This window comes from Pleurodeles waltl, chromosome 11 (genome assembly GCF_031143425.1).
Source record: "Pleurodeles waltl isolate 20211129_DDA chromosome 11, aPleWal1.hap1.20221129, whole genome shotgun sequence".
In the NCBI taxonomy this organism is placed as follows: Eukaryota; Metazoa; Chordata; class Amphibia; order Caudata; family Salamandridae; genus Pleurodeles; species Pleurodeles waltl.
The window spans coordinates 145,852,978-145,880,320 of NC_090450.1; the positions used below are offsets into that span (position 1 = coordinate 145,852,978).

General features: G+C 44.2%; 1 protein-coding gene across 3 annotated transcripts in view; it reads left to right on the forward strand.

Annotated features, from left to right (window-relative positions):
• Positions 1 to 27,343, forward strand: part of PLCH1 (phospholipase C eta 1) — a 783,092-nt gene that overhangs the window by 662,981 nt on the left and 92,768 nt on the right. For all 3 annotated transcript variants that reach the window (XM_069213310.1, XM_069213311.1, XM_069213309.1), the window contains one exon: positions 5,205 to 5,267. In XM_069213310.1, the coding sequence (XP_069069411.1) occupies positions 5,205 to 5,267 (63 nt within the window). The remainder of the gene's footprint in view (positions 1 to 5,204; positions 5,268 to 27,343) is intronic.

Here is a 27,343-nt window from a genome sequence, read left to right on the forward strand (position 1 = left end):
GTGAATCAAAATTTGCAGTTTGCAATTCAGATACAGAAATGTGCATTTTATTATGCTTGTATGTGACAAAAGCTTAAACATAGTTTGCTGTCAAAGCTGCTGTGGAGATTTGAGCAGACTGCGAATCCATATATTTATGAAAAATTACTTGACTATTTGCAAAAGGGGCAGTGAAGAGCTGAAGAGTGTTTGACCGGCAGAAATAGTTATAGAAACACTGAAGATTTTGGAGGTCATTATGACCCTGGCGGTCTGTGGAAATATGGCGGTAAGTACCCCCAACAGGCTGGCGGTACTCAATCAATCAATCAATCAATTTGTAAAGCGCGCTACATACCCGTGACGGTTTCAAGGCGCTGGGGGGGAGGGTGCTGCTACTGCTCAAAGATCCGGCGGGAGGGTGTTCCAGGTCTTGGCGGCGAGGTACGAGAATGATCTGCCGCTGGAAGATTTGCGTCGGATGTGGGGGACGGAGGCGAGGGCGAGGCTGGTGGAGCGGAGATGCCAGGTGGGGGTGTAGAAGCTGAGTCTGTTGTTCAGGTATGATGGTCCGGTTTTGTGGAGTGCCTTGTGTGTGTGGGTGAGGAGTTTGAAGGTGATCCTCTTGTTGACGGGGAGCCAGTGAAGGTCTCTTAGGTGGGGGGTGATGTGGCAGTGGCGAGGGATATGGAGGATGAGTCGGGCGGAGGCGTTTTGGATGCGTTGGAGGAGTTTGGATGAGATACCGGTGTAGAGGGCGTTGCCGTAGTTGAGTCTGTTGCGGACGAGGGCCTGGGTTACTGTTTTTCTTGTTTCTTTTGGGATCCATTTGTAAACTCTGCGAAGCATGCGGAGGGTGTTGTAGCAGGAGGAGGAGATGGCGCTGACCTGCTTTGACATGGAGAGTGAGGAGTCTAGGGTGAAGCTGAGGTTTTGTGCGGTGTCGGTGGGGGACCCAGCGTGGACGGCCACCATGAGTTGTCCCAGGCGGATGGGGTGCGCCCAAGGATGAGGACCTCTGTTTTGTCCGAGTTCAGTTTTAGCCGGCTGTCTCTCATCCAGTCGGCGATGGCTTTTAGTCCCTCATGGAGGTTGGTTTTGGCGGTGTGCGGGTCCTTGGTGAGGGAGAGGATGAGTTTGGTGTCGTCGGCGTAGGAGATGATGTTGAGGTTGTGCTGACGGGCCACTTGTGCGAGGGGGGCCATGTAGATGTTGAATAGCGTCGGGCTAAGGGATGAGCCCTGGGGTACGCCGCAGATGATGGGGGAGGCGGACTCTTTGGGTTCTGCCGGCGAGGAAGGATGAGGTCCATTCGAGGGCCTGGTCCTGGATTCCTGCTGCGTGGGGGTGGGATTTTAGGGTGTGGTGACATACGGTGTCAAAGGCGACTGATAGGTCTAGGAGGATGAGGGCTGATGTTTCTCCATTGTCGAGGTGGCTTCTGATGTCGTCTGTGGCGGCGAGGAGGGCGGTTTCGGTGCTATGGTTGCGTCTGAAGCCGGACTGGGAGTGGTCGAGGATGTTGTTGTCTTCGAGGTACCGAGTGAGATGAGTGTTGACGATTTTCTCGATGACCTTTGATGGGAAAGGGAGCAGAGAGATGGGCCGGAAGTTTTTCAAGTCCTTGGGGTCCGCCTTTGGTTTCTTGAGAAGGGCGTTGATTTTGGCATGTTTCCAGTTGTCCGGGAATCTTGCCGTTTCGAAGGAGATGTTGATGGCTTTCCGTAGGTGCGATAGTCGTGTCTGCTTTGTTGAAGATGTGGTGTGGGCAGGGGTCTGATGGTGATCCGGAGTGGATGGAGTTCATGGTCTTGCGGGTTTTGTCGTCGCTGATGTTGGTCCAGGAGGTCAGTCGGCTGGAGCAGGTGGAGTTTGTGGTGGGTGGGGTAGGAGCGTCCGGAGTGTGAGGGGAGTTGAAGCTGTCGTGGATGTCTGTGATTTTTTGGTGGAAGGCGGTTGCTAGGGTGTCGCATAGTTCTTGGGAGGGGGTGATGTCGTTGACGGTGGCGTTTGGGTTGGAGAGTTCTTTTACGATGCTGAAAAGTTCTTTGCAGTCGCGGGCGTTGTTTTCTAGGCGGGTTTTGAAGGAGGATCTTTTTGCTAGCCTGGTGAGTTGGTGGTGTTTGCGTGTGGCATCCTTGAGTGCCATGTGATTGTCTGGTGTGCGTTCGAGTAGCCATATTTGCTTGAGTTTTCGGCAGTGGCGTTTGGAGGCTTGGAGGTCGTCGGTGAACCAGGTGGCTTTTTTGCTGATGTGGTTGTTGGAAGGTTTTCTGAGTGGAGCAAGGCGGTCGGCGCAGTCGTTGATCCATAGCTTGAGGTTGTGTGCTGCAATGTCCGGGTCGGTGGGGTTGACGGGCGGTTTCCGGGCTAGGGCGTTGGTTAGTTGAAGTTCGGTGACTTAGCCCCATCGGCGGCGTGGTGGTTGTTTGGTGAGGTGGTGTTCTGTCTGTTTCTTGAAGGTGGAGTGGATGCAGTGGTGGTCGGTCCAGTAGAGTTCGGTGGTATGGTTGAAGGTGACGTGGTTGCATCTGGAGAAGATGGGGTCAAGGGTGTGACCGGCTGTGTGGGTGGGTGTGTTGACGAGCTGTGTGAAGCCGAGGTTGGCGAGGTTTTCGGTCAGGGTGGTGGAGTTGGTGTCATTGTTGTTTTCGAGGTGAAAGTTCAGGTCCCCGAAGAGGCGAGTGCGTGGGTGCTGGCCAGGTCGGCGATGGCGTTGCTGAAAGGTGCCGTGGGTCCTGGGGCTCTATAGATGAGTGTTCCTCTGAGCGTGGTGTTGGGGTCGGTGCGGACTTGGAAGTGAAGGAGTTCGGCAGCGCTGAAGGAGTCGTCCAGGGTGGTTTTGACTTCGAGGGTGGCTTTGTGGTTGATGGCTATGCCTCCCCCGGTTCTGTTGGTGGGGTCTCGGCGAGCGACTTTGTATCCGTTCGGGATGGCTATGGTGATGTCGGGTGTTGAGGAGTCGTTCCACCAAGTTTCGGTTAGAAAGGCCACGTCTAGGGAGGTGGAGTCGAGCAGGTCCCAGACTTCGATGGCGTGCTTGCGTGCTGAGCGGGTGTTGAGGAGTATTCAACGGAGGTGGTTGGTCTTGATCCTGGGAGGTTTGTGGGCTCTGTTGCAGGTGAAGCAGCAGTGGTGGCAGGAGAAGGGTCCGTGCGTGCTCTTTGGAGAGGCCTGGAAGCAGGTGGTGTCTCAGCTGGTGTTGAGTGCGCAGAGGGTATCGGCGTTATAGCGAATGCTGAGGGGGTGGCTGTTGCCAGAGCCAGGGGTTCTGGTGCTGGGCGCGGTCCAGGCGCGGACGGGCACAGACGGGCTTGCCTTTGGCGCGCGAGGCTGCCATAAGAGTAGGGGAGGGGAGGGTGGGAGTGGCAGCTGGGAGGAGGGAGGGCTTGTCGAATGGGAAGGCTGGGGGGGTGGGGTCGCAGGGGATGCAGCGGCGGGAAAAAAAGGCAAGGACAGGCAATCTAAAACGGGGGAGGCGGGAGGGGCCGCAGCGGTGGGAAAAAAAGGCAGGGACAGGCCATCTAAAACAGGTGGGAGGCGGGAGGGGTCGCAGGGGACGCAGCGGCGGGGAAATGGAGAAAAAGGAGTGGAGGTGGCGCGGAAGGCGGAGCGGGGAGCGACCTGCCTGCAGAAGCAGGGACAAAGGTTGCTCCCTGTTACCGCGCCGTGGCTGCCATAAGAGGAGGGGAGGGTGGGAATGGCAGCTGGGAGGAGGGAGGGCTTGTCGAATGGGAAGGCTGGGGGGGGGTGGGGCCGCAGGGGACGCAGCACCATATTATGACATTGGCGGGTTGGCTCACGCCAACCCACTAATGTACCACTCCGACCGCCATGGCGGTGACAGCCGCCGACTGGAGATATCTATCTCCAGCCCTGCAGCCGTCACTGTTCCACCAGGGGGATCATGACCCTGCCTACCGTCATCGTTTTCGTGGCCTCCTTACCGCCACAAAAACCGTGGCGTAGGCACTATCAGTGACAGGGAATTCCTTCCCTGTCACTGATGGGGGTCTCCCCTCCCCTTTCCAGAGTCCCCTACCCCCTAACATTCAAGCCCCTTTCACACACACAGATACAAACACACACATTCCCACAAACATCCACACATGCATACATCCATTCTCACGCACTTCCGCACACACTTACAAACATGCACGCACACACGCATTCACAAAATAACATCCACGCACTTGCACCTTCATACATGCACACTCTCATCCAACACGCAACACACACCCGCATACATGCACATACAAACACACACACAACACCCACCACTCCCTCCCCTATCGGACACCCACTTACCTTTGTACAGAGGGTCATCCAGCAGGAGACGGGATGGGCGCTGCTGCCAGGAGCAGCGTCCGCCAGCAGAACACCGCCAGGCTGTATTATTTCTCATAATACTACTGCCGGCAGTCTACTGCTGTGGCGCTGCTGCTGCCAGAAGCGCCACCTTACCACCATCCCCCGGCATGGCCACATATGGATTTCTGCCTTCCTTCTGGTGGAAATCCGGCTGTAGCCATATTACGGTGGACGGCTGGTAGCCGCAGTGACAGTCTTTTGGTGGCCGTCGTCGCAGCGGTAGGCGGTTTTTACCACCAGTAACATAATGGGGGCCTTTGTGTTGTACTTTGTTATGCATGCAAATAAAGCAACAGAATAGCCATTGAGTTTGGGCTTCGTATGCTAGTACATCCCAACATTTGTCTATACCAGTATTACCATATTAAAGACAGACTTATTGACTTTTGTTGTTTGTTGACCAGGTATTCATCAACAGGACTTTAGATATATTTGTAACCATTATGTTTTAGGACACATCTGTTTCCAGTTTGGTTTGGAAAGTGTTATACTCTTATTATTTTATTGTATATTTTACAAATGTAGTGAAATAGTATTCTTCAATTATCATAGTCTGTCCTTGATATCATTCCACATATCAGGAAAAACATTTGAAACTATTTCTTACCAAACTTGTCTTATGCATGAATATCAAACGGTCATCTGTCCACCACAGTAATACCATTTTAGTATGACCTTAAGATAAGCCAAAATTTGTATCTAACATACTAAGTGGTGATTTCACTCTTTTTACAAAATTGCAAATTTCTTGTAAGTGATTCATGGTGTGCTTCTTTCACAATGTTATACTTTCAATAAGTGCCTCATTAACATCTAAAAACCCAAGAACCCATTTTGTTTTCTTCAATGTACAGAACTCTGACCCGAAAGAAAGAAAGAAATCTCGATCACTAATGGGCAATTTTGCTAAACACAAGGTAAGTGGAATTTGTATCTTAAGTCACACAATCATCTTTGTTTGAGGTTAGCTGAAACATTAAAGCTGCTACCATAAGTAATACTATTGTTCTTCCTATTTGTCTTATTTGGCCATAATTGTTTGATAGAATACCTGTGTAAGCAGGCAGTTTTAGCAAATTTCTTGAAGGCATGAAAGCGTTAACTTTTCCCTTGTCCTCATCCGTAGAAAGTAGTAAGCTGCTTCTCTTTTGTCATTTTTCACTTCTAATCACTTGTAATAATTAGTTGTCTCTTTCTTTTGTTTTTCTCCCTTTGCCTTGTTTGCTTGTCCATAACATGATGTTGTGCAGTGTATAAATCGTATGCCCTATCATTTGTACTGAAAACCAGTGTTGAAGATGAAAAGCTATATAACTGAGTTTCTTTTTCCACAAATCAACTTCCTTTTGTGTATAATGAATTGGATTAGCAACATATGAGATATGTCCTTGAAAATATTAACCGTAGTGTAATGTGAAGTAGTAAAAGCAAAGGGTTATGAGATTAAAAGAAATAATATAACATAAGATACTTAAACTATGAGTTGATGTCCAGCATTGATATTAATTCCAAATTGCTGTTCTGTGGTTTTGAATAGTTCTTTGAGATAAATTAAGTCTTCAGTAACAGTACATTTGTTACTTAATGCTGCCATTTTGTTGCAGGCATCGTTTGGAGCATCTAGGGAGTTTCTAGGCAGGGAGCCTGGTAGACATATAAAGAGAATGCTAGACACCCCGTTGAGCTGTGTATCTACGAAATATATATATATATATATATATATATATATATATATATATATATATACAGTGAGTGCAGAATTATTAGGCAAGTTGTATTTTTGAGGATTAATTTTATTATTGAACAACAACCATGTTCTCAATGAACCCAAAAAACTCATTAATATCAAAGCTGAATATTTTTGGAAGTAGTTTTTAGTTTGTTTTTAGTTTTAGCTATGTTAGGGGGATATCTGTGTGTGCAGGTGACTATTACTGTGCATAATTATTAGGCAACTTAATAAAAAAAAATATATACCCATTTCAATTATTTATTATTACCAGTGAAACCAATATAACATCTCAACATTCACAAATATAAATTTCTGACATTCAAAAACAAAACTAAAACAAATCAGTGACCAATATAGCCACCTGTCTTTGCAAGGACACTCAAAAGCCTGCCATCCATGGATTCTGTCAGTGTTTTGATCTGTTCACCATCAACATTGCGTTCAGCAGCAACCACAGCCTCCCAGACACTGTTCAGAGAGGTGTACTGTTTTCCCTCCTTGTAAATCTCACATTTGATGATGGACCACAGGTTCTCAATGGGGTTCAGATCAGGTGAACAAGGAGGCCATGTCATTAGATTTCCTTCTTTTATACCCTTTCTTGCCAGCCACGCTGTGGCGTACTTGGACGCGTGTGATGGAGCATTGTCCTGCATGAAAATCATGTTTTTCTTGAAGGATGCAGACTTCTTCCTGTACCACTGCTTGAAGAAGGTGTCTTCCAGGAACTGGCAGTAGGACTGGGAGTTGAGCTTGACTCCATCCTCAACCCGAAAAGGCCCCACAAGCTCATCTTTGATGATACCAGCCCAAACCAGTACTCCACCTCCACCTTGCTTGCGTCTGAGTCGGACTGGAGCTCTCTGCCCTTTACCAATCCAGCCACGGGCCCATCCATCTGGCCCATCAAGACTCACTCTCATTTCATCAGTCCATAAAACCTTAGAAAAATCAGTCTTGAGATATTTCTTGGCCCAGTCTTGACGTTTCAGCTTGTGTGTCTTGTTCAGTGGTGGTCGTCTTTCAGCCTTTCTTACCTTGGCCATGTCTCTGAGTATTGCACACCTTGTGCTTTTGGGCACTCCAGTGATGTTGCAGCTCTGAAATATGGCCAAACTGGTGGCAAGTGGCATCGTGGCAGCTGCACGCTTGACTTTTCTCAGTTCATGGGCAGTTATTTTGCGCCTTGGTTTTTCCACACGCTTCTTGCGACCCTGTTGACTATTTTGAATGAAACGCTTGATTGTTCGATGATCACGCTTCAGAAGCGTTGCAATTTTAAGAGTGTTGCATCCCTCTGCAAGATATCTCACTATTTTTGACTTTTCTGAGCCTGTCAAGTCCTTCTTTTGACCCATTTTGCCAAAGGAAAGGAAGTTGCCTAATAATTATGCACACCTGATATAGGGTGTTGATGTCATTAGACCACACCCCTTCTCATTACAGAGATGCACATCACCTAATATGCTTAATTGGTAGTAGGCTTTCGAGCCTATACAGCTTGGAGTAAGACAACATGCATAAAGAGGATGATGTGGTCAAAATACTCATTTGCCTAATAATTCTGCACTCCCTGTATATATATATATAATTTAGTGATGTTCACTTTAACACTCAAAAGGACAGATCTGCGGTTTTATCCTCAATTAATGTATGTAATAACTATCTCTGTGAAAATATTATGCACAAAAAATAATCAATGTACTACACTATCAAACACAATAAATATGATTCAGTTTTTTAATTACAATGTACTCAACATGATGCAAATGTAAAATACAGTTAGCCAAGGGAGGTATGACCAAGACAGTTTGCGTGCCCTAGCATTCGTAACTTTGAAGTACCTGGACAGGGATGTTTACACAGGTTGTTGCCTCTTTAATTCACTTCAATCTTGGGAGCGCAATCTCGCATCAAACATGTTGCATCTTATATAGTCCACAAGGCAATCTGTTTTCATCATTTCACTCGCCTTCATAATTTAGAGGACTACTCCATACTAGTTGTTTCGTTGATTGGTCACAAAGCAGATTCAGTATAAGGGTAGGATTACCTGTAGCATTGTAAAACGCTGGGTGTGGACTAACGTCTAGATAGATAAGCTCGTTACAAATAGCAAAGGGCATTTTCAACAAATACTTCAGGTATTTACATTCTCTTATTTGCACCCACCTGCATATTCCCTGTCCTATTTAATATAAACAATGGGATTATTATATAGGCTTAGCTCAGTTTATTTGACATTCTCAGCACTCTTGTCTTTCATGTGACAAAACAAATAGCACTATACAGGAATTTCTTGAAAATGTTTTAAAAAAGCATAGGAAAACGAGGAAAAAAAAAAAAAAATCAAATGTGTGAGGTTCTGGTAAATTTAATATTTTTCCAATAATTACTTAGGACCAATCAAATTAAGTTGTCTGCAGTGTACCAATTGCCTTGCAGCCCTGATGTTGCTTCTATAAACAAGTGACTGAATATATGTCTCCCTCACAGCAGTTAGGTCAAGCCATACTACCTTCTCCCCATTTTAGGAGTTAAACATTTAGAACCGCCTGACCTAACTGCTCTTTCAGCTTGTCTATAAGTCAGTATATAATTACAGACTGAGGAAGACGGAATGATGGAGCATACAATTGGCAGTTTTATTACTGTTTTGGTAAAATGTTCTTGGTAAAGCTGCAGTTAGCTGCCATTGTTTCAGATTTTAGACAGGACTAAGGACACATGGGGTGTGTTTGGGGGGTAAAGGAACACTGTTAGAAATTGGGTTTTTGGTTGGCAGTCAGGTTACCCTCTTTCCAAGCAAGAACCCTCATTCTAGTCAGGGTAAGTCACACACAATCCAAAATTAGCCTGTGCCCACCCTCTGGTAGCCGGGCACGAGCAGTCAGGCTTAACTTAGAAGGCAATGTGTAAAGTATTTGTGCAATAAATCATACAATGCCACCATATAGCACCACAAAAATACACCACACAGTGTTTAGAAAAATATATAATATTTCTCAGGATATTTGTAGGTCCAAACGAATAAAGTTGCAATGTGAATTTGTAGAGATATCACTGAAAAGTGATATAAAGTGTCTTAAGTCTTTAAAAAGCAAACAAAGTCTCTTTCAAGCACAAAGTACCTGGTTTGGAGTGGAAAATCTCCTCAGAGGGCCACAGAAGAAGAGATACGTGGAAAAATGGTGTGTGCGTCGATTTCTCCCCAGCACATACAGACTTGCGTCGTTATTTTTCACGCGGGGAAGTCGTGCGTCGTTTTCCGGTGCGCGGACAGTCTCTTTCTGTGGATCGTGGGAATTACCAGATGTCCCAGGTCTGTGCGTGGATTCTCCTGCTTGTTTTCAGGCTGCGCGTCGTTCTGCGGGGCTGCGCGTCGAAGTTTCGCTCTCACGGCAGGCGTTGCGTCGATTTCTCCTCTGGAGGTCGGGCGACGTTGTCCTTGCGAGGCCGTGCGTCTAAGTTCCGGTCGTCCCGAAGGAGTCGCGTCGGTGTGCGGCATTTTTCTCGCCGCGGAACAAGCTGTGCATGGAAAATTTCGCCGCACGCAGCGTCCAAGTGAAAAAGAGAAGTCTTTTTGGTCCTGAGACTTCAGGGAACAGGAGGCAAGCTCTATCCAAGCCCTTGGAGAGCACTTTCACAGCCAGACAAGAGTTCAGCAAGGCAGCAGGCCAACAGCAAGGCAGCAGTCCTTTGTAGAAAGCAGACAGGTGAGTCCTTTAAGCAGCCAGACAGCAGTTTCTGGTTCAGGTTTCTTCTCCAGCAAGTGTCTGATGAGGTAGGGCAGAGGCCCTGTTTTATACCCAAATGTGCCTTTGAAGTGGGGGAGACTTCAAAGAGTGGCTAAGAAATGCACCAGGTCCCCTTTCAGTTCAATCCTGTCTGCCAGGGTGTGGCAGTCCTTTGTGTGAGAGCAGGCCCTCCACCCTCCCAGCCCAGGAAGACCCATTCAAAATGCAGATGTATGCAAGTGAGGCTGAGTACCCTGTGTTTGGGGTGTGCCTGAGTGAATGCACAAGGAGCTGTCAACCAAGCCCAGCCAGACGTGGATTGTAAGGCACAGAAAGATTTAAGTGCAAAGAAATGCTCACTTTCTAAAAGTGGCATTTCTAGAATAGTAATATTAAATCCGACTTCACCAGTCAGCAGGATTTTGTATTACCCTTCTGGCCATACTAAATATGACCTTCCTGCTCCTTTCAGATCAGCAGCTGCCACTCCAACAATGTATGAGGGCAGCCCCAATGTTAGCCTATGAAGGGAGCAGGCCTCACAGTAGTGTAAAAACAAATTTAGGAGTTTTACACTACCAGGACATATAACTACACAGGTACATGTCCTCCCTTTTACCTACACAGCACCCTGCTCTAGGGGTTATCTAGGGCACACATTAGGGGTGACTTATATGTAGAAAAAGGGGAGTTCTAGGCTTGGCAAGTACTTTTAAATGCCAAGTCGAAGTGGCAGTGAAACTGCACACACAGGCCTTGCAATGGCAAGCCTGAGACAAGGTTAAGGGGGCTACTTAAGTGGGTGGCACAACCAGAGCTGCAGGTCCACTAGTAGCCTTTAATTTACAGGCCCTAGGCACATATAGTGCACATTACTAGGGACTTATAAGTAAATTAAATAGTCCAATCAGGTATGATCCAAAGTTACCATGTTTAAAAAGGGAGAGAGCATATGCACTTTAGCACTGGTTAGCAGTGGTAAAGTGCGCAGAGTCTAAAAGCCAGCAGAACAGGGTCCAAAAAGTGGAGGGAGGCAAGCAGAAAGTTAGGGGTGACCACCCTAAGGCATGTCAGGTCTAACAAACACCTTCCACTTTTCCTGAAAACAAATGAACACAAGATGTATGTAATGGAGACCATTCCCTACAGTGACCAGATGACATGAAACACGTTAAGGCTAGGACTTCCTCAATATACTCCTGGGATATCCTTGTTTCATTGAGTTTCCATTGCTTAACAAACTTTATTTTGCTGTAATATTATGCCAGAAGTCTGTAGAAGCCCAAACCAAAAGAACCTCTATTCCCAATTCCATCAACAAATTCCACAATTTACTAGCTCATAGTCCTGATGTTCTAGCCCAATCCCCTGAGCTGGTGGTTACTATCCTTTTAACTTCTGCAGACTACACTGAATCACTTTTGAAAGTCAGGCACCCATGAGGCATGGGCAGGACTATGTGATACTGCAGGGTTGGGGGAGAGAGGGTGTGCCTTATGTGTGCCTGGGCCTGCAGAACTGTGCACACTAGCTCATGTGTAACCTCATGCCCTTTCTGGCATGAGTCGATAAACTGGAGATGCCACTTACATCGAGCAGAGGTCAGCCTGTGCTGTAGCTCCAAGGCAGTTAAATAGACCTCCTTTGTGGGTGACTGACAATGGAGCAGATAGGGCTATGTCTACGATCTCACCCTGGTGAAGAGTTTTTTACGATTGCCACTTCAGCTATTGGCACAACATGGGGAGCTGTGGCGTAACAATGATCCACACAGCTAGCTATGTTTATTTTGGTGTTCAATTAACGTCTTGAGTCACGCTTGAAAATCTTCTAAACTGGTATGCTCTGGAAACCCTAATTGCTTAAGCCACATCTTGTACTATGTATTACTGGTGCTTTTAAACTTGAAACTTTTAATCAAGTTCAAATCTGTCAGTGGAGAAGAGTAAGAGCTGTGACTAGGATGGGCTTGTTTTGGTAGCCCTGTTGCAGCTTCGCCTCTTCTACCAAAAGTCTTTATACAGGTTAAACCAGTAATCATACATATGTTGATATTTGTTGGGTAGCCTTCCTCTTTGACTTCGACGGAAGGAAAAGCTTCTAAGTTCTGAGTTTTTAAAAATTGTGTGCATGTCTGGTTCTCTAATTTCCAGGAAGTGGTTTTAATTATGGAATGTTAATTCCCTCTCCTCTAAGGCCATACATCCAGATAGCACTGTTCTCGCTGGCTTGCTTCAAGTCAAATATAGTGGTCTTTGTTCAACGGATCTTCTACAATGATCTCATCTAAACTTCCACAGTGACAGACTTTTCGCTGAGGTGATCCTGTAACCGCTTAACCTTGTTTGTCAACAAAAGACCAACATCCCTGTCTCTTGGAGTAACATTTAAAATCCAAATACTGTATTGAAGGAAGAGTAGAAGTGGCACTCCTTAGTCTTTCTTTACAGAATACAACCTCTGTAAGGTGGCAGTTTGCTGGTGTTAGCAATGGTGTTTGTGGTGTTATCCATTTATGTAATAATGTGTCAGCACCATTGTCTTGATTCCCGGGGATGAGCTGCTGTAAATGTGAGCTCATAATGCTATTCTCCCCAGTTTTGCAAAATGACAGAATGGACCTTTGTCTAAGGTTCACATTTCCCTTCCCCAAGCTCGCCTCAATCACGCGTTTTCTACAATTCTAGGATCAAAGCAAAGCACATCCCTTGTGAGTGTCCTAGGCTTCTTTCCAGTCAGTAGGGCTACATCCAATTTGTGAAAACAATGCTTTTCAAAGCAACCTATTGCTGTGGCTTAAATTCGACACTTGGATGTCAAGACAAGGTCAGTATCAGGCAAAATGTCATTTTTTGAAGCTGTGATGTAATCCTTGTCAAATTGCATTGACATCGGATTGTGGAGACAGAAGGCAATGAAAGGCAGGCAGAGCTTGCTAAACGCAGCTTTGATCTGGGCCAAAGGTCCATGGACAGGATGTTGCTTGGGCAGACGGTTACATTTTTGTTCTACAATATCTTAGGTAAGGGGGGGAGCACTTCGCCTCGGAAGAGGGAAAGTTCAAAAGTCACTAGTTTCCCCTGAACTGCAGAGGGTTCATTCAGAGGAAAGAGAAGGCTAAACTGGATTTTTAAAGGATGAAATATGACAACCTTCTCAGAGTTACAATTCCTGCATTTAAAACAAAAATTCATGCTAAGACTGTATTATTTATCGTGAAAATGACATTCGTATCTTTTCCCAAACCTAACAGAAACAAATAGGTTTTAAAACTGTCCCAATGTAAACTATGCAGTTTAACTTCCAACACATTTGGGACGTGTTGCACATTTTAAATGTAGTTGTATGATCAACTCACATTTTAGAGTTAAGCATTAGAACGCTGGGTTGAAGGTTTATTTAACACTGCAAATTATGATATCTAAAATTTGAGGAAAGTGGGTTCAGTTTGGCTTTTTCACTTTTGAGCCTCGCCTTGTTATTACAGTAATGCGTCGCAGTTCATACAATACTTAAAAAGATTGACTGCAAGCTCACAGGTGTTCTTTGACACTGATTGCCTTTGCTATGTGTGCACATTTTATAGTGCACACATAGACATTTGAGATATGCTATTTAACTAAGCAGAGTGCTATTATTATCGAAACAGTGGAAAATGAAGTGAGGTGTGGAATGCTTGAATTGCTCTTATTTACACAGACAGCTTTAGAGGTAGTGTTGGCCGTGCGACAATCATTTTTGCCCCCAAACTTCCCCCTCCCCCTCCCAAAATGATCTCCTCAGATCCCCTCACTACCGTCAGGCAAAAGTTCTTCTCATCTCTCCATAGCCCCTCTCTAACATAAATTTAATTTTGAGTTTTTTTTAAATCAAATTGCTTTATTTCGGTTATTACAGCCATAATAAATATCACACTTCATTTGAGCAGTTAAAAAGACACATAAGAACGCACAGTTAAAAAAAGACTAAACTATTGTTGAAGTGGGAACCTTGAAATAACACTCCGGGATCCGTAGGTGCTGATTCAATAGTAGTTTTATTCAACAGAGAAGACCCACGACCGGCCCATGGAGCGAGCAGGAACAACTGAGTAATAATCCTCAATCCAGACGCCGTGTGATTTGGGAAAAGGTTTATTCCGTTCAGACTGACAGGTTCTTAGTCTGGCCCCATCGCTCGATGAATCCCTTCCCACTTACATTCTTTTCCATCCGCATTCTCAATTCCAACCCCGATAGTTCCTTAAAGGGAACTTACATTTCCCAAATACAACAAACTGTCTCAGCTCCGCCTTAGCATTCCAGAACCTCAAATCCCCATGACAACACCTCACATTCCAAACATGTCATAGCACTCATACAACACCAATATAACACAAAAAGCCAGACACATTTAATTTGTTTTAAGGCTTTGGTAAAGATCGGCTTTACTAATAAGAATGTGTATCTACCCCAAAAAACTTTTCTAGCAACATTAGGAATAGATAATGAAAGACTGCGGGAAAATACATACCATCCCAACTCATTTTATGCCGTTTGCGTGCAGCTCTTTGATGACAGTTTGTAGCAGTCACTGCTCTGCACTGCACTGTGTTGTATCTTACGAACTGCTGTAAGAAAATGATCTCTGAGACAGAAGCAGTAACCACTCAGCTACCCACATATAATACAGATCTGTGATATGCACGGCATGCGTTCTTTGCAACAGGCATATTTACCCTCAACATTACTTTATGGTGAATGAAAACTGCCACTAGACAAAACTCCAATCTCTCTCTAGCAGGAACATTAATAACAAGAGTTACCTTGACATTTTCTGTTGCTGCCGGAAAGCAGGCAGTAGACACAGCGCCCCATAAGGTCAGCACCACCTTCCACAGGTCAGCGCCCAGTGCGGCATCACCAGTCGCACCACCCCAAGCTGATGCTACAAATAATTACTGACGCCTGGTCCCCGTTCTTCCCCAGCATGCCGATCTTATGCACAATAGTCTTGCTGCTGATTTTTTTTTTTTTTTTTTTTTACAAACATTGCAGCCTGAACTGCCAGGGCTGGTCTACTCTGAGCAGGAACACAACAATCCCGGACCAACAAATGCCACATAACACTGCATTTAAACTTTAGATTATCACCATGTCGTTGTTGTGTTTTAAAATAGGTCACGCAATCGTCTAGGCGCCTCAAAGCTCAATTATGGCACCACAAACGTTATTTTGGTTATACTTCACAAAGATTTGTTTTTACACATTTCATCAAATTCATGTATTATCATCTTTTCATAGAAAATGAGTTACTGAGGCATCCTCCACACTTTTCAGCCAAGGGCAGTGAAAAAAAAATATGTTTACATAATGTTCTAGTTTGCATAGGTCTCAAACCCATTTGGTACTTTGCAATCCATCTCAAGCCCCTTCAGTAGCCAGAAAGGAAACGTCTTGAGGTGAAACTTTGACACTGCCTTCGGGGTTGAAGACAAAAACCAAGTACATCCGTCCTGGTCTAGACTCATATGGTTGACAATATATTGAGGATTGTCTTTTTAGGTAAGTAAAACAGATCGGCAGCTTTAGCGCACTTTTAGTAATGTGTGTGGTATGGTATTAACCCCCTGCTTGGGTAATCCCTGCAAATCCAACACATAATTTCAGTATCATGAAAGCCCGCATCCTGGGCTGGCATTAGTGCTTGTGGCTCCCGGTGTGACTGACTTTTTTGTGCCCCCTCATGAATGCCTACTTCATGGATTCCCTCACTACCACTCTCCAACAGACCCAGCATCTCTTCATACTCCCTTTCTGATATACATTTCATTTATTTAATGTGCTCCTCATAGTTCATTCACACTCAGTTTTCTAATCTGCAGTGTGCACGTTCTTTGCAGCAGGCACATTATTCCTCTATGCTTCTTTATGATGAGTCAAAACTGCCACTATACAATATTCCGATCTCTCATCATCAGTAACATCAATCACCAGAGTTACATTGCCATTTTTATTGTTGTCTGAAACTTCAGGCTGCACAAGGACGTTCAGATGCTTTTTAAACCCATATGTTGTTTTCTATCGCAGTGCTCCCCACCAGAGTCAGCACCAGGTGCAGCTGCACTGGTTGCACCGCCCTAAAGTAGACCCTGCCCACACCCCTACCAAAAACACAAACTTCTGTTTGCCTTCATTTTATCATCTCTTAAAAAGGCAAGTGGACGCTACTCTGGGCCTTTATTTGATAATGCAATCTTACCCTTTTGTCAATCTTGATATTATTAGGCTCTCTCAAGAAAGGGGTTTCTAGCTCTGGTGTTACCATCATCCATCTTTGTACGTTTAAAATCCAATTATGATAAGTCCCTAATAGGTTGTGAATTTTTTTTCTTGATTTGTCCACAAAGAAGCATTTTGATGTACTATCTATATGTTAGTCTTATTGTTATTTCAAAAATGTTATTTTACGATTGAAAGCATAATTAGAGGGTCTAATATCAGTGATCCTGTTCATTATAACAAGATCACTGAACTCAACTACATCTTGAGAATAAGACGTCTGTTCTCCCTAGGTTGTGACCCTTTTAGTGTCCCAGATTGAAGTCAGGGTGTTAGACCTGTCAGCCATAGTGTGGTCTTCCCATAAATCTGTTGCCTTACTCCTCCATTTTGTGCTGATCTTGTTTTTGTTGAACTTAGGACTCTGTGCCGGTAACCACTGCTAACCGGTGCTAAAGTGTGTGTGTTCACTCTCTGAAACATGGTAATTTATTTATTTGCAATATTTCCAGAGCGCAGACACCCATACCTAGAGGGATATCACGGTGCTAGATTGCTTCAGGCCTTAACATTATAGCAGTTGTCATAGGCAGGAAATAGCAAGTTTTTTTTTTTTGTTAAACCTGACTTGGTCTGAGGTCAGATGGAAATCAGAGGGCATTAAGTTCCAATGAGCGGCTGCCAGGTGGGTGCATGAATGACTACCCATCCTAGCTTATTGACGTGTGTGGCATTAGCCAATGGTAAGTTGGACGAGCAAAGGTTTCACGCAGGTTTTTAGAATTCCACTTTACTATGGATGGAATGCTCCCTATCTAGGAAAATTCCTACCACCCGTGGTGTGAAACAGGGGTGTGTACTTGCTCCTCTTCTTTTTAATTTGTTTCTTGCAGATATGACAACATCTCTTGACGCCGTCAATTCTCATCCCCCCAAGATTGGTGGCTTCAGGCTTAGTCACCTGCTTTATGCCGATGATCTAGCTTTGTTTAGTTGTACTAAGATCGGTCTTCAACGGTTGCTTAACGAACTTGCGATGTATACTTCCGCAAACCGATTAGAAGTTAGCTCGTTGAAAAGAAAAGTGGTCCCCTTTGGGAGGAAAATAACTCTCAGGCTTCAGCTGGTACTATAAAAACCATAAAATTGTTTCTGACCAGTCCTACAAATACCTAGGGGTGCATTTTGACTCCAGGGGCAGTTTTGATAAACATAAGAAGAAAATCGAACTTAAAGCTGTGGCCTTGCAGGTGGCCTTTTCCAAATTGGCTAAAGTTTTAAAGGGGCTGCCCCTAATGAAAGTCATGAGAGCAAAGATTACCCCTTCGTTGGCTTATGGTCAAGAAATTCTGTTGGGCAAAGGCTCGTGCCTATTAAATAGGTTGGTTAATAAAATTTATAAAAGAGTCTTTCATGTTCCGCATCTGGCATCACCCGCGCAGGTACGGCTAGAGTTCGGGCTTCCGGATTTGGTGGCAGTTGACGCTGGCTCTTTCCTGAAGCTGTGTTACAAACTGCGTCAGGCCTTAGATGGCCACCTGGAGGCAGTCCTGTGGCAAGACATTAGTGGGCTAAAACCAAAGTGCATTTATTCCCAATTTTTGGTTGAATGTAAACGGCGACTGGATGCAGGGGATCTTTGGAAAAGCAACCCCCCCATTGCTTGTTTAAATCAGAGATTAAAAGGCTTATTCAACTGTACTCTTATTACTCAGACCGTTCTCTTCTTGTCCATCGGAAGCATGCCTGGGCAATAATTGGTTCTTTTAAGCCAGGTATGTCCTCCAGTTTTTCCTCTTGTACATAGGGTTTTGGTTGAAAAAGGCCTTTTTGGCCCTAAGGATGGGTGATTGTTATTTTTTTTAAAACACTTATCCCAATGGCAGCTACCCCCTGGGGACAGTGTGACATGTAGAGGCAGTAGCTATGCGGATGAAGCCATTGATCATGTGGTTTGACTGTGTCCAGCTTTATTAAAGGAGCGTAGACTTTTGCTCCGGAGTAAATGGAATGAATTGGGAATCCGCTTCTGTCAACAGGCAATCATCCAGTCTCTGGACCCACGCAATCCAACGTTAAATGTGTTACTGACCAAATTTATAAAAATTGCACAATCTAAGTTTAATGGCACTGCGAACAATGAACACGTTTAGTTGGAACTCTTCCACGCTCTTGCAATTTTGTCCGTTATTGGTTAGGATGAGGTACTCTAACAGTATATGTTGACGTTTAGTGCAATTATTATTGTATGCACCATGCACTTTAGGGCTGTGCCTATGTACATTGCTTTGTGTTTTATGCGGGGCTCCAGGTTGGGTGGTTTGTCTTTTAATATGTTGCATGCGCAATTTATGGTGTGCTTTTAGCTTGAACTCAGTTTGTGAGGGCACTTATTTTCGATTGTTATTAATTGTTTTTTGCTTTGCTTATTTGAATTAGATTATATTATCTGTACAATAAATTATTATTATTATTATGTAGAATGGCTGGGTCAGTGTCATCGAGTGCCTTGTGGACACGTCATAAATGTTTAAATTTGGTAGTCTTGCAGATTGGCAGCCAATGGAGAGTGTTTAGGTAGGCAGATGCTGAGATGCACCTACCCTGATTACAAAAGAGTCTGGCAGCCTCGTTTTGGATAACCTGTGTTCGTGTGAAGATACTCTGCCAGACCCAAATAAAGGGCATTGCTATAGTCGAGTCCACTTGTAATCAATGCCTGGACAACTGTCCTATGCCATTCCAAAGGGATCCAGTGGAAATGTTTCTGTAGAATCCTAAGTAGGCCAAAGCATTTGCCACAAGTCTTGTTGACCTGCTCATGCAAAAAGAGAGTTGTCTAACAGGAAGCCAAGGTTCTTTGCCACTTTGCTCTTACTCGTCTCCACGCCAGCATATTCCACGGCATGTACTCCGAGATTTTAGACTTATCATGGTCTCACAGAACTGCCACTTTTCTTCCTTGTGACTATCATGAAAGAGTTACTCATAACCATATTTCTGAAGCATATTCTATCTTCTTTCTACATACATTTGGTACTTTCCAGACCGCGCCTTTGCTTTGAGCCTTGAAAATGTCACTTGTTGTGACGAAACACATGTTGGCTTGCTTATGCAAAGATGTTCATCCAACTGAGTACAATGGCTGTGGTTAAGGAACGTTGATCACTCGATGGACGTATGCTGATGCCTTCTAATAAAGGATCATTTCACTACTGTTTTCAATGAAAGACTTATTTATATATGAACTTTCTGAGTGCGGGGTGTCTGTTATCAACTTTGTTGAAGTGTTTGCTCTGAACACCAAAATACGCTCTAGGGTAGTGGAGTGTACTCAACCACATTGCACCTACAGTTTTCTATCTAAAATGTCACATTCATACTGTCCCCACATTTGGGAAGTGCATCTTACTTGCCACTACTACCCGGCTTGCTTTGTATATATTTGTTGCCCTTTCTTAGGTTTAGGAGCCAACACAAGGACATTGACCACCAAGAGGCACCCCAGATGTGTTGGGTGCTGCTGAAGAGTAGAATGTCTGTTTAATCAGCTTTAAGCAATGTGCTTTCATTCAGGTTTCCACCTCTGATAGACAACTGGTGAGATTTTACCTAGTCTCCCAGTGTCTCTTGCCAAGAGATAACCAGTTAGTGTCGTTGGCATAAGAACATATCTCAAAGCTCCAGGTTCTGACTATGTTACACAGGGAAGAGACAGAAACATTGGAAAGTGCCAGGCTGAGCAAAGAACCCTCTGGAACCTCACATTTAGATATATGGAGGTTGATCTGAATGTGTCCAGCTGGACTGACTGGGTTCTTTCTTTAGAAAGGAACTGAACCATTGTAGGGGTTTTGAATGAAGGCAGGTCTTATATCATTTTTTTATCAGTTGACTATGAGAGACAGTGTCAAAGGCCTGCCTACAGGTCTAGCAAGATCAGGACCACAGTATTATTAAAGGAGACAATCGCGTGAATGCAGTGCAGATTCACAGTCCACCATTTTAGAGCTGTTTTCTGTGGCACAGATGAATGTGTCCTTAAAATAACAGCAGTGCCCCTTCCCTGTTAGCCTTTTCTATCGCACTTCAAGATCTTCCATCCAATAGGTATTGCTGCAGTAATCTCAGGTAGAGTACAGCTATTGCTCCAAGTTTCGAATGCAAAGTCTGGGTTGGTGTCATTGATTGAATCCCAAATTTCCATGCAATGTTTGGGGAGGGACTTAGCGCTGACGTACAAACATTTCAGGTTTAATCCTTCCGAATTCTCATTGTTGACTGGTGGCTCCTTGTTAGGCCAGCTTTCCCATTTACAAGTAAAACAAGAAAACGGCCCTCCATATGACCTAACACACATTTGTTGTAAACTAGTGTATGGTTCATGCCCAGTGTTGCAAGAGCTTCCTTTGAGTAAGACAGTCTTACCTGTCTTCTTGGGGTGAAACTGGTAGGGGTCCTGGCATCTGGTGATGGTCGAGCACAGACAGGCACAGACGGGCTTGTATTGGGCGTGGAGGCGCAGCACCCGCCTTTTGATTCATAAAATGGGTCAACAACTAGACTGCTGACCTGTTGTCACAAAATGGCTGCCGGAAAACACTCAGTAGTTGGCGTGGTTTGAACGCACCACTGTGGACTCAAAACTGTGTGAAAAATTGAAAATTAGCCACTGAGTTTGTCCAAAGATACACTAAAATGCCCCCAAGTTAAAACAGAGCCTCAGGTTGAAAAATATAATTTTCACCGATTTTTAAAATTGCCCCCAGTTGTAGCAGCCTAATAAAGTGCCCCTATTCACATTTAGCAGCAAAGAGGTTGTGGAAAATCTAATCATTAATATTTGTACTGCCACAAGAGTAACAGTGCCTTACACCTAATAACTAAATTACTTATATGGACCTAGTAAAATGGGCTACATGCACCCAGGACTTGTAAATTAACAGCTAGTAGGGGACCTGCCGCACTAAATGTACCACTCACTTTAGTAGCCTGTCATTGCAGCCTAGAGTACAATTTTAAACTGCTGTTTCAAGCTAGGAAAATAAATATTTTGCTGGGCCTAAAGCTTCCTTTTTAATACACTTGTCACATTTTAACACATACAAGTCACAAGTCACTCCTAGGGTAAGCCCTACACAGCTGAGAGGGCTGGGAGCAGTGTATTTCAAAAGGTGGACATGTACTTTTGGCTCTAACAAGTACATTTAGTGAAAAATCCTTAAAGTCATTTTTCACTAGTGCAAGGTCTACCTCTCTTATAGGATAACATTTGGATTACCTTGTTACATTTACTGAGTGATAATGTTTTTTTGGAGCAAGTGCGAATGCCGAGTTTGGTGTCTAAAAAATAGGAATTAAAAACCCTCTTTAATGGTAAAGTAGGATTTTAAGTCACAATTCTGAAAATGCCGCTTTTAGAAAGTTTCTTATCATTTCCTGTCCTTACCATTTGGTGCCAGTAGCTTGTATCCTTGGTTACATGACTAGGTGTAGCTGTGATTTAGTCTCTGTGTATCACTCCTGGACAGTGAGGCAAAGCAGGAATAGGTGTTTGGCAGGATGGGCCTTCTCTGACTTGATAAGGGGGCAGAGTTGTCACTTACCAGGGAGGAAATCCCAAACACCTCTAGAGTGAAAACCTTCAGGGCCTTCTCCTACTTCAAACCTGGCACCAAGTTTCAGTATTGGACCCCCAGATTCAACTCGTCAGTACACTCCTGGACCTATTGATGCTATAGAAGAAGGATGCCCTGCTGCACTGGTGCTCAAGGCCTGCCCTGCTTGCTGAGTAAGAAGATTGGACCTGCACCCTTCCTCCCAGGCTGAAGTGGCTCCAGTGGTCAGCTGACAGACCTCCGGTTCTGATCTACAGGGACATAACATGCTCGAGAGGCGTACCTGCATCTACCCAGCCGACCTGCTGCATGGGCCTTCAACTGGAAATGCCTGAGCCCTGCTGGCCTCTTCTAAAGTGACTTCTTGATCCTTAAGAGGTACCCCTCAGGCCCTGGACCTTTGGTTTGCATCAGTTGCTTTCCCACTCCAAGAAAAGGCGGAATCTTGAAGTTTGGTTTCTACGTAACTGCAAACAGGTCTGTTCACACCATGATCTTGCCTCCCACACAGACTGCAATGCAAAGCTCTAGGAAGCCCCATTCTTTGTGTTACAGTGACTGCCATCCATGACCGACAGTGTGAGATCCGCAGTTCGCTGTACAGCATCAACAGCCTGTGGTGACCGCCCACATGAATCTTCAGCTACGGCCGTCCTCAATGCCCAACAGGATCTTAATGCTACAGTGACAACCATCCACAGTGTGTCGCCTACTCTTCTTGCTACAGCAATGACCATCTACTATGCTCTCCCTGCTCCTTGTGGCCTTCTCCACCGTGAACTGAACTTTTCGTGCCACACTCTAAACAGTAACTTTTTTGCAGCAGGAATGACCTGGTCCCTGTACCACACCAACCGCGATGGACCGCTGACCAGAACTTGTGACTTTCACCCGTTCTCACATACCCAGATGACAGTGAATGACGATTGGGGCTTTTAGGGCCCATGCTTACAAAAAATCTTAGAAATTACATATCTCAGGTTCTACTGGTTGAATTTTTGTCATTTTGGTGTCAAACAATTTACTTAATGTTACGCTGTTTTTCTAGGTTGGTATGGGATTTCTCTTGTGGTGTGTTATCACTTTATTACTGTTTGAAGTGCTGCATAAATACTTTACACATTGCCGCTAAGTTAAGCCTGGCTGCTTTTGTGTCAAGCTACCAGTGGGCTAAGCATAGGTAAATTTTGGGTTTGCTTGTGTTTCAGCCTGACAAGAATTGTGGTTGTTGCTGAGTTGAGTTTCAACTATGTCAACCAGTAACCCAATGTGTACTCAGGATATGGGCATATAAAGCGTTTTGTGATATTTTTTTATATATTGTTATACATGCTGATTTTCCCCTTTTTCCATATGAACTACTTTTTTTAATTGATTACTGTGTTTTGTTTGAATTACATCTATTTCTCCGCTTGATAATTATAGCTAACAAGGTTCATCTAGATCAAATGACTTAAATTAAAAGAAGAAACAAATACAAGGCAAATGCAATATCAAATAACTCAAAATAAAATAACCTATCTATAATAACACTAATGATTTCCTCTCTGTTAACATTACAGAGACTCAGGCTTTGGTACAGTAAGTCATAAACACTAACTGTAGGAGAGGGTTGAATCAAGCAAGGGGCGAGCCTGGCTCGGGATAAATGTCTGGCTGTGGCTCGACCTTTATCCATTGGGGACTGGCTCGTCAAAATGGAGCCAGGCAACGTCTCAGAGTCCAAGCTTTTCACTTTGTGATGCAGTTTTTAAATACAACACCTGCATAGCACAGAGCAGGTAAGTGTATATATCAAATCTGAAAGAGGCTTTTCTGCTTGCACTTTTGTCAGAGGTTGAAGGGTATAACACATATGGGGCATTCAGTCTGTTTAAAAGATCTTCACTTCACGTATCTCAATAAAGACTTGCAACTCAGTAGTATCCCTGAAAATGTTTTATTTTTTTTAATACTTGCAATTGCCTTCATATAGGTGTTGAGCTTCTCTTAAAACAGGTCTACTTACGCCAGGGGAAGCGGAGCTATAATAATATAATATAGAGTACCTTGTATGTCCTTAACCTAAGAACAGGGCCACAGGAATTAAGCACCAAGGGAGGACGAAATTATGCTGCAAGAAAAGGCAAGTTGTTCGGCATGGTGCAGCACTCTTTGTGTTAGTATAACTTCATTATTTTTGCATTTTTGCATGTTAACACAGTCTGGGCAAAGGGTTCATCTCTTTAGTACCATTTTGACACCCAAATACAGAAATAAGGAACCAAAAAGGGGAAGTGTCTTCTGCTGCGTGGCATTACCTGTTGCTGCGTTTTTAGTAGCGTTTGATCCATTTGAGCTAGAAACATTAATTTTCTTTTGCTGGAATCCGCAGATTATGCGGGAAATGATGGACTATGTGCCAAATGAAGATAATCTATAACTATGTGGAGAATGCATGTGTGGTGCATACATCTGTTTACCACAGTATACTAACTTAGATTTAAATAATTAAACACAAAACATTGTTCTTTGCTGGTAAGAGCAGTGAGGGAAGGAGCTAGCCGTCCATTGGTGGAATTGTACAATGTTTAATCAGGAAACATTAATCCAAGCATCTCCACTTGACTAGCAAACTGTATTTGTATTTTATTTAATCTGTGTTTGGTCAATAAAAACCATTACATGAAGAAAAGAGAGAAAAAGAAAAGAGAGAATAAGAAGAAAAAGAAAGGAAAAACAACAAAAAGTCAAGGAGTCGTAAATACAGTCATAAAATCGATGTGAGTCAAATGTTTCAGCTAAATTACGGAGTTCTACAACGTTGTTTGCAGGCTGATTGTGCACGTGTGTCTCGCTTGTTCAGTCCCTTGAAGAAGGTGCCCTAATTTATCCATTAATTTAGCCAGTCTGCAGTTGTGCTGTACGTCATCCCCTTTAAAGCCTGCCAATATCGCCGGTCTGCATCTGCGCAGCCCCCTTTGAAGCCAAACTTGTCATAGGAGCCTGTTACGATCTGTTATGATGCTTTTGCATAGGCATATCTGATGGATCAGCGTTTCCGGAGCCAGGCTGTAAAATCGACAGGTGTCAGTCATGTTGACTCTCGTCCACCTGGGAAGGTGGGCATATGTTGGAAGGCAGACAATTCGATATTTCACAAAGGCTGCTTTAATCCGTGGATTAACTGCTGCTCCCGGATATAGTTGTGGGATTAGAGAGCTGTATGATGATAGAACCAACCAGGCATGGCTGTGTTTCAATAAAGCCTTTTTGTCCTGAAGATGTGAGAGAGACTTGACGCTTACTTTTGTTGCACGTTTGACAAGCTGATGTGAGCTGAGTTGGAGTAGTTGATCTTCCAGGCCCAATGTAGTCAAGGAAGACTTGAGGTAGAAGCGGATGTTGGATCCACCCAAAAAAGATTGCTTAGTGAGCCTTCTTTTGCTACCTTGATCTTATGGCTTAGGTTGATAAATGCCCCTTTCCTTGCTAGAGACTGCCATACCTGGCCAAGTTCTAGACAAACTTGGGCCGGTGAAACATAATTTGCTAAACTGAACAACGTCTTGAAGAGCTTAGTGATCATTTTGTCAAAGTGGTCGTCGCCACGGCTCTTAAAACTTCACTGCCTAGTGTGTTTGTTGGCATTAATTTGGCTTGGATGACCTTTAATAGCGGCAGATAGGTTGAAGAACCAGTTTTTTTTTTTTAATGCTGTTGAACAAGAATGCAAGCGAGGTGGATTTCCGACTGAGTAACTCCAGATGGTGTTTGAAGGAGCCATTGCTGTCAAGAAGAACCCCTAGATATTTATATTTGTGCACTGTTTCAACCTTATTGTTACCCAAGTACCACTGATGTTGCAGCTGCCCAGTCATTTTAAAGGGCATGATTTTTGATTTATTCAAATTAATAAGGAGAGCATTTTTTCCAGAGAATTCAGCTGTTGCGTTAAGTAGCCTCTGCAGGCCTATTCTAGTGTGGCTGAAAAGGATGAGATCGTTGGCGTACATCAAGCTTGTCATGGCAGTTTGCCCCAGCCTTGGTGAATGTGAGTTCACCTTGTCCAGTTCTGCTGGTAGGTTAGCCAAAAATAGATTGAAGAGAAGGGGTGCAAGTACACATCCCTGACGCAGACCCTGAAGAGTGGGAATTTTCCTGGAAAGGTGCATCCCACCACCCAGTTTGACCCTCACCCGGGTATCTGTGTGGAGAAAGACTATTGCTTTCAACAACTGGGAGGGAATACCCCAACTTGCGAGTTTAAACCAGAGTTTCCTTCTTTCTACTCAATCAAATGCAGCTTTACAGTCTATAAATGAAAGAAAGAGGGACTTCTTGGCATGTTGCCATTGGTCAAATAATAGTGCGACGGCCATGAGGTTAGCAGTCATGCCCACCCCTTTTGAGAACCCAGTTTGGTTAAACGGGATCAGGTTGTTGACATTATTCCAGGTTTCGAGCTCTTCTAAGAGAATTCCTGCAAAGATTTTTTTATTTGACATCTAGGAGTGCTATTAATCTGTAATTTGCTGGGTCGTTGGTCACACCCCTATATAGATGGGGGTGATAGTTGAGCCTCTCCGTGCTTGTGGGATGATGTTGGTAGCAAGAATGCAATTGTAGAGTGTCGCGAGATGTTTTGCCCAGAAATCTGGCTCCTCTTTGTACAGGGAGGGAGGGATACCATTGGGTCCCTGTGCTCCCTCATTCTGGCACTTAATAATTCTCATCCTCGCTGTTTCTGAGGGAACCAAAAAGCAGCTGCGTTGTTGTTTTAGAGAGCCAGTGGAGGTACAGGTTAATGCTTTTGCCTCGCCTACAGGGCGTGTAGTTGAAAGGCCAAAATGGTATGAGAGATTCTGATACCAGGTGGGCTCATAGATATTAATTATGGGGGGGAAGTGTGTTGCAGAGCTTAGGCTGTTTATAAGTCTCCAGAACTGTGCATGCCGATTTGTCTTTGATGATTACAAGAGTTTTGCTGCTAGCGCAGCTGCCTTGTCTCTTCGATGTGTCCATAGGTGGTCGCTGTAGGCCTGTCTGGAGGTAGATACCAGCACTCTCAAGGCTTCATTTCCAGGTCTTTCTGAAGACGGCAGAGGGCGGAATTTAAGTTCCGTTTAAGTGTCTTTGTATACCTTCTTTATGAGGGGCTTTGTAAGCTGTGGGGTCTTGTTCCTTGAAGCTGCTGATGGTAGGATGCCAGAAGCTCTGCCGCAAACTCATCCCAGGTTGTTTGTGGCACTTGCTCGGGGTCTGCGAGGTTCGATTTAAGTGAGCATATTCGCTTGGCTGTCTCTGCCAGCGCAGGAGTGGTCTTGGAGGACCACTTAATTTGCCTCCCATTAGATATATGTATGGCTTGCTGCAACGCATCCGAAGGTTCGTGATGTTCAATTGGGTGAGTAAAATACAGCTCTTGTGGTAAGTGGTACTCTCCCCTCTGCTTGTTACCTGAAATTTCAAAATTCGTCCTACAGGGGTAGGGATAAAATTGTATAGCCTGTTATTGATCGTGCTTTTTGATTCAGTGGACTAAAATGTTGCCCCTTCTATAAAAATATATATATATAGGCCACTGAGAGCGGTGAAACTGGCTTGTCTCTTGATTAACTATTAGCAAAGTTGAAGAGTGTGTTACAGTTGATGTTTAGAACTAGC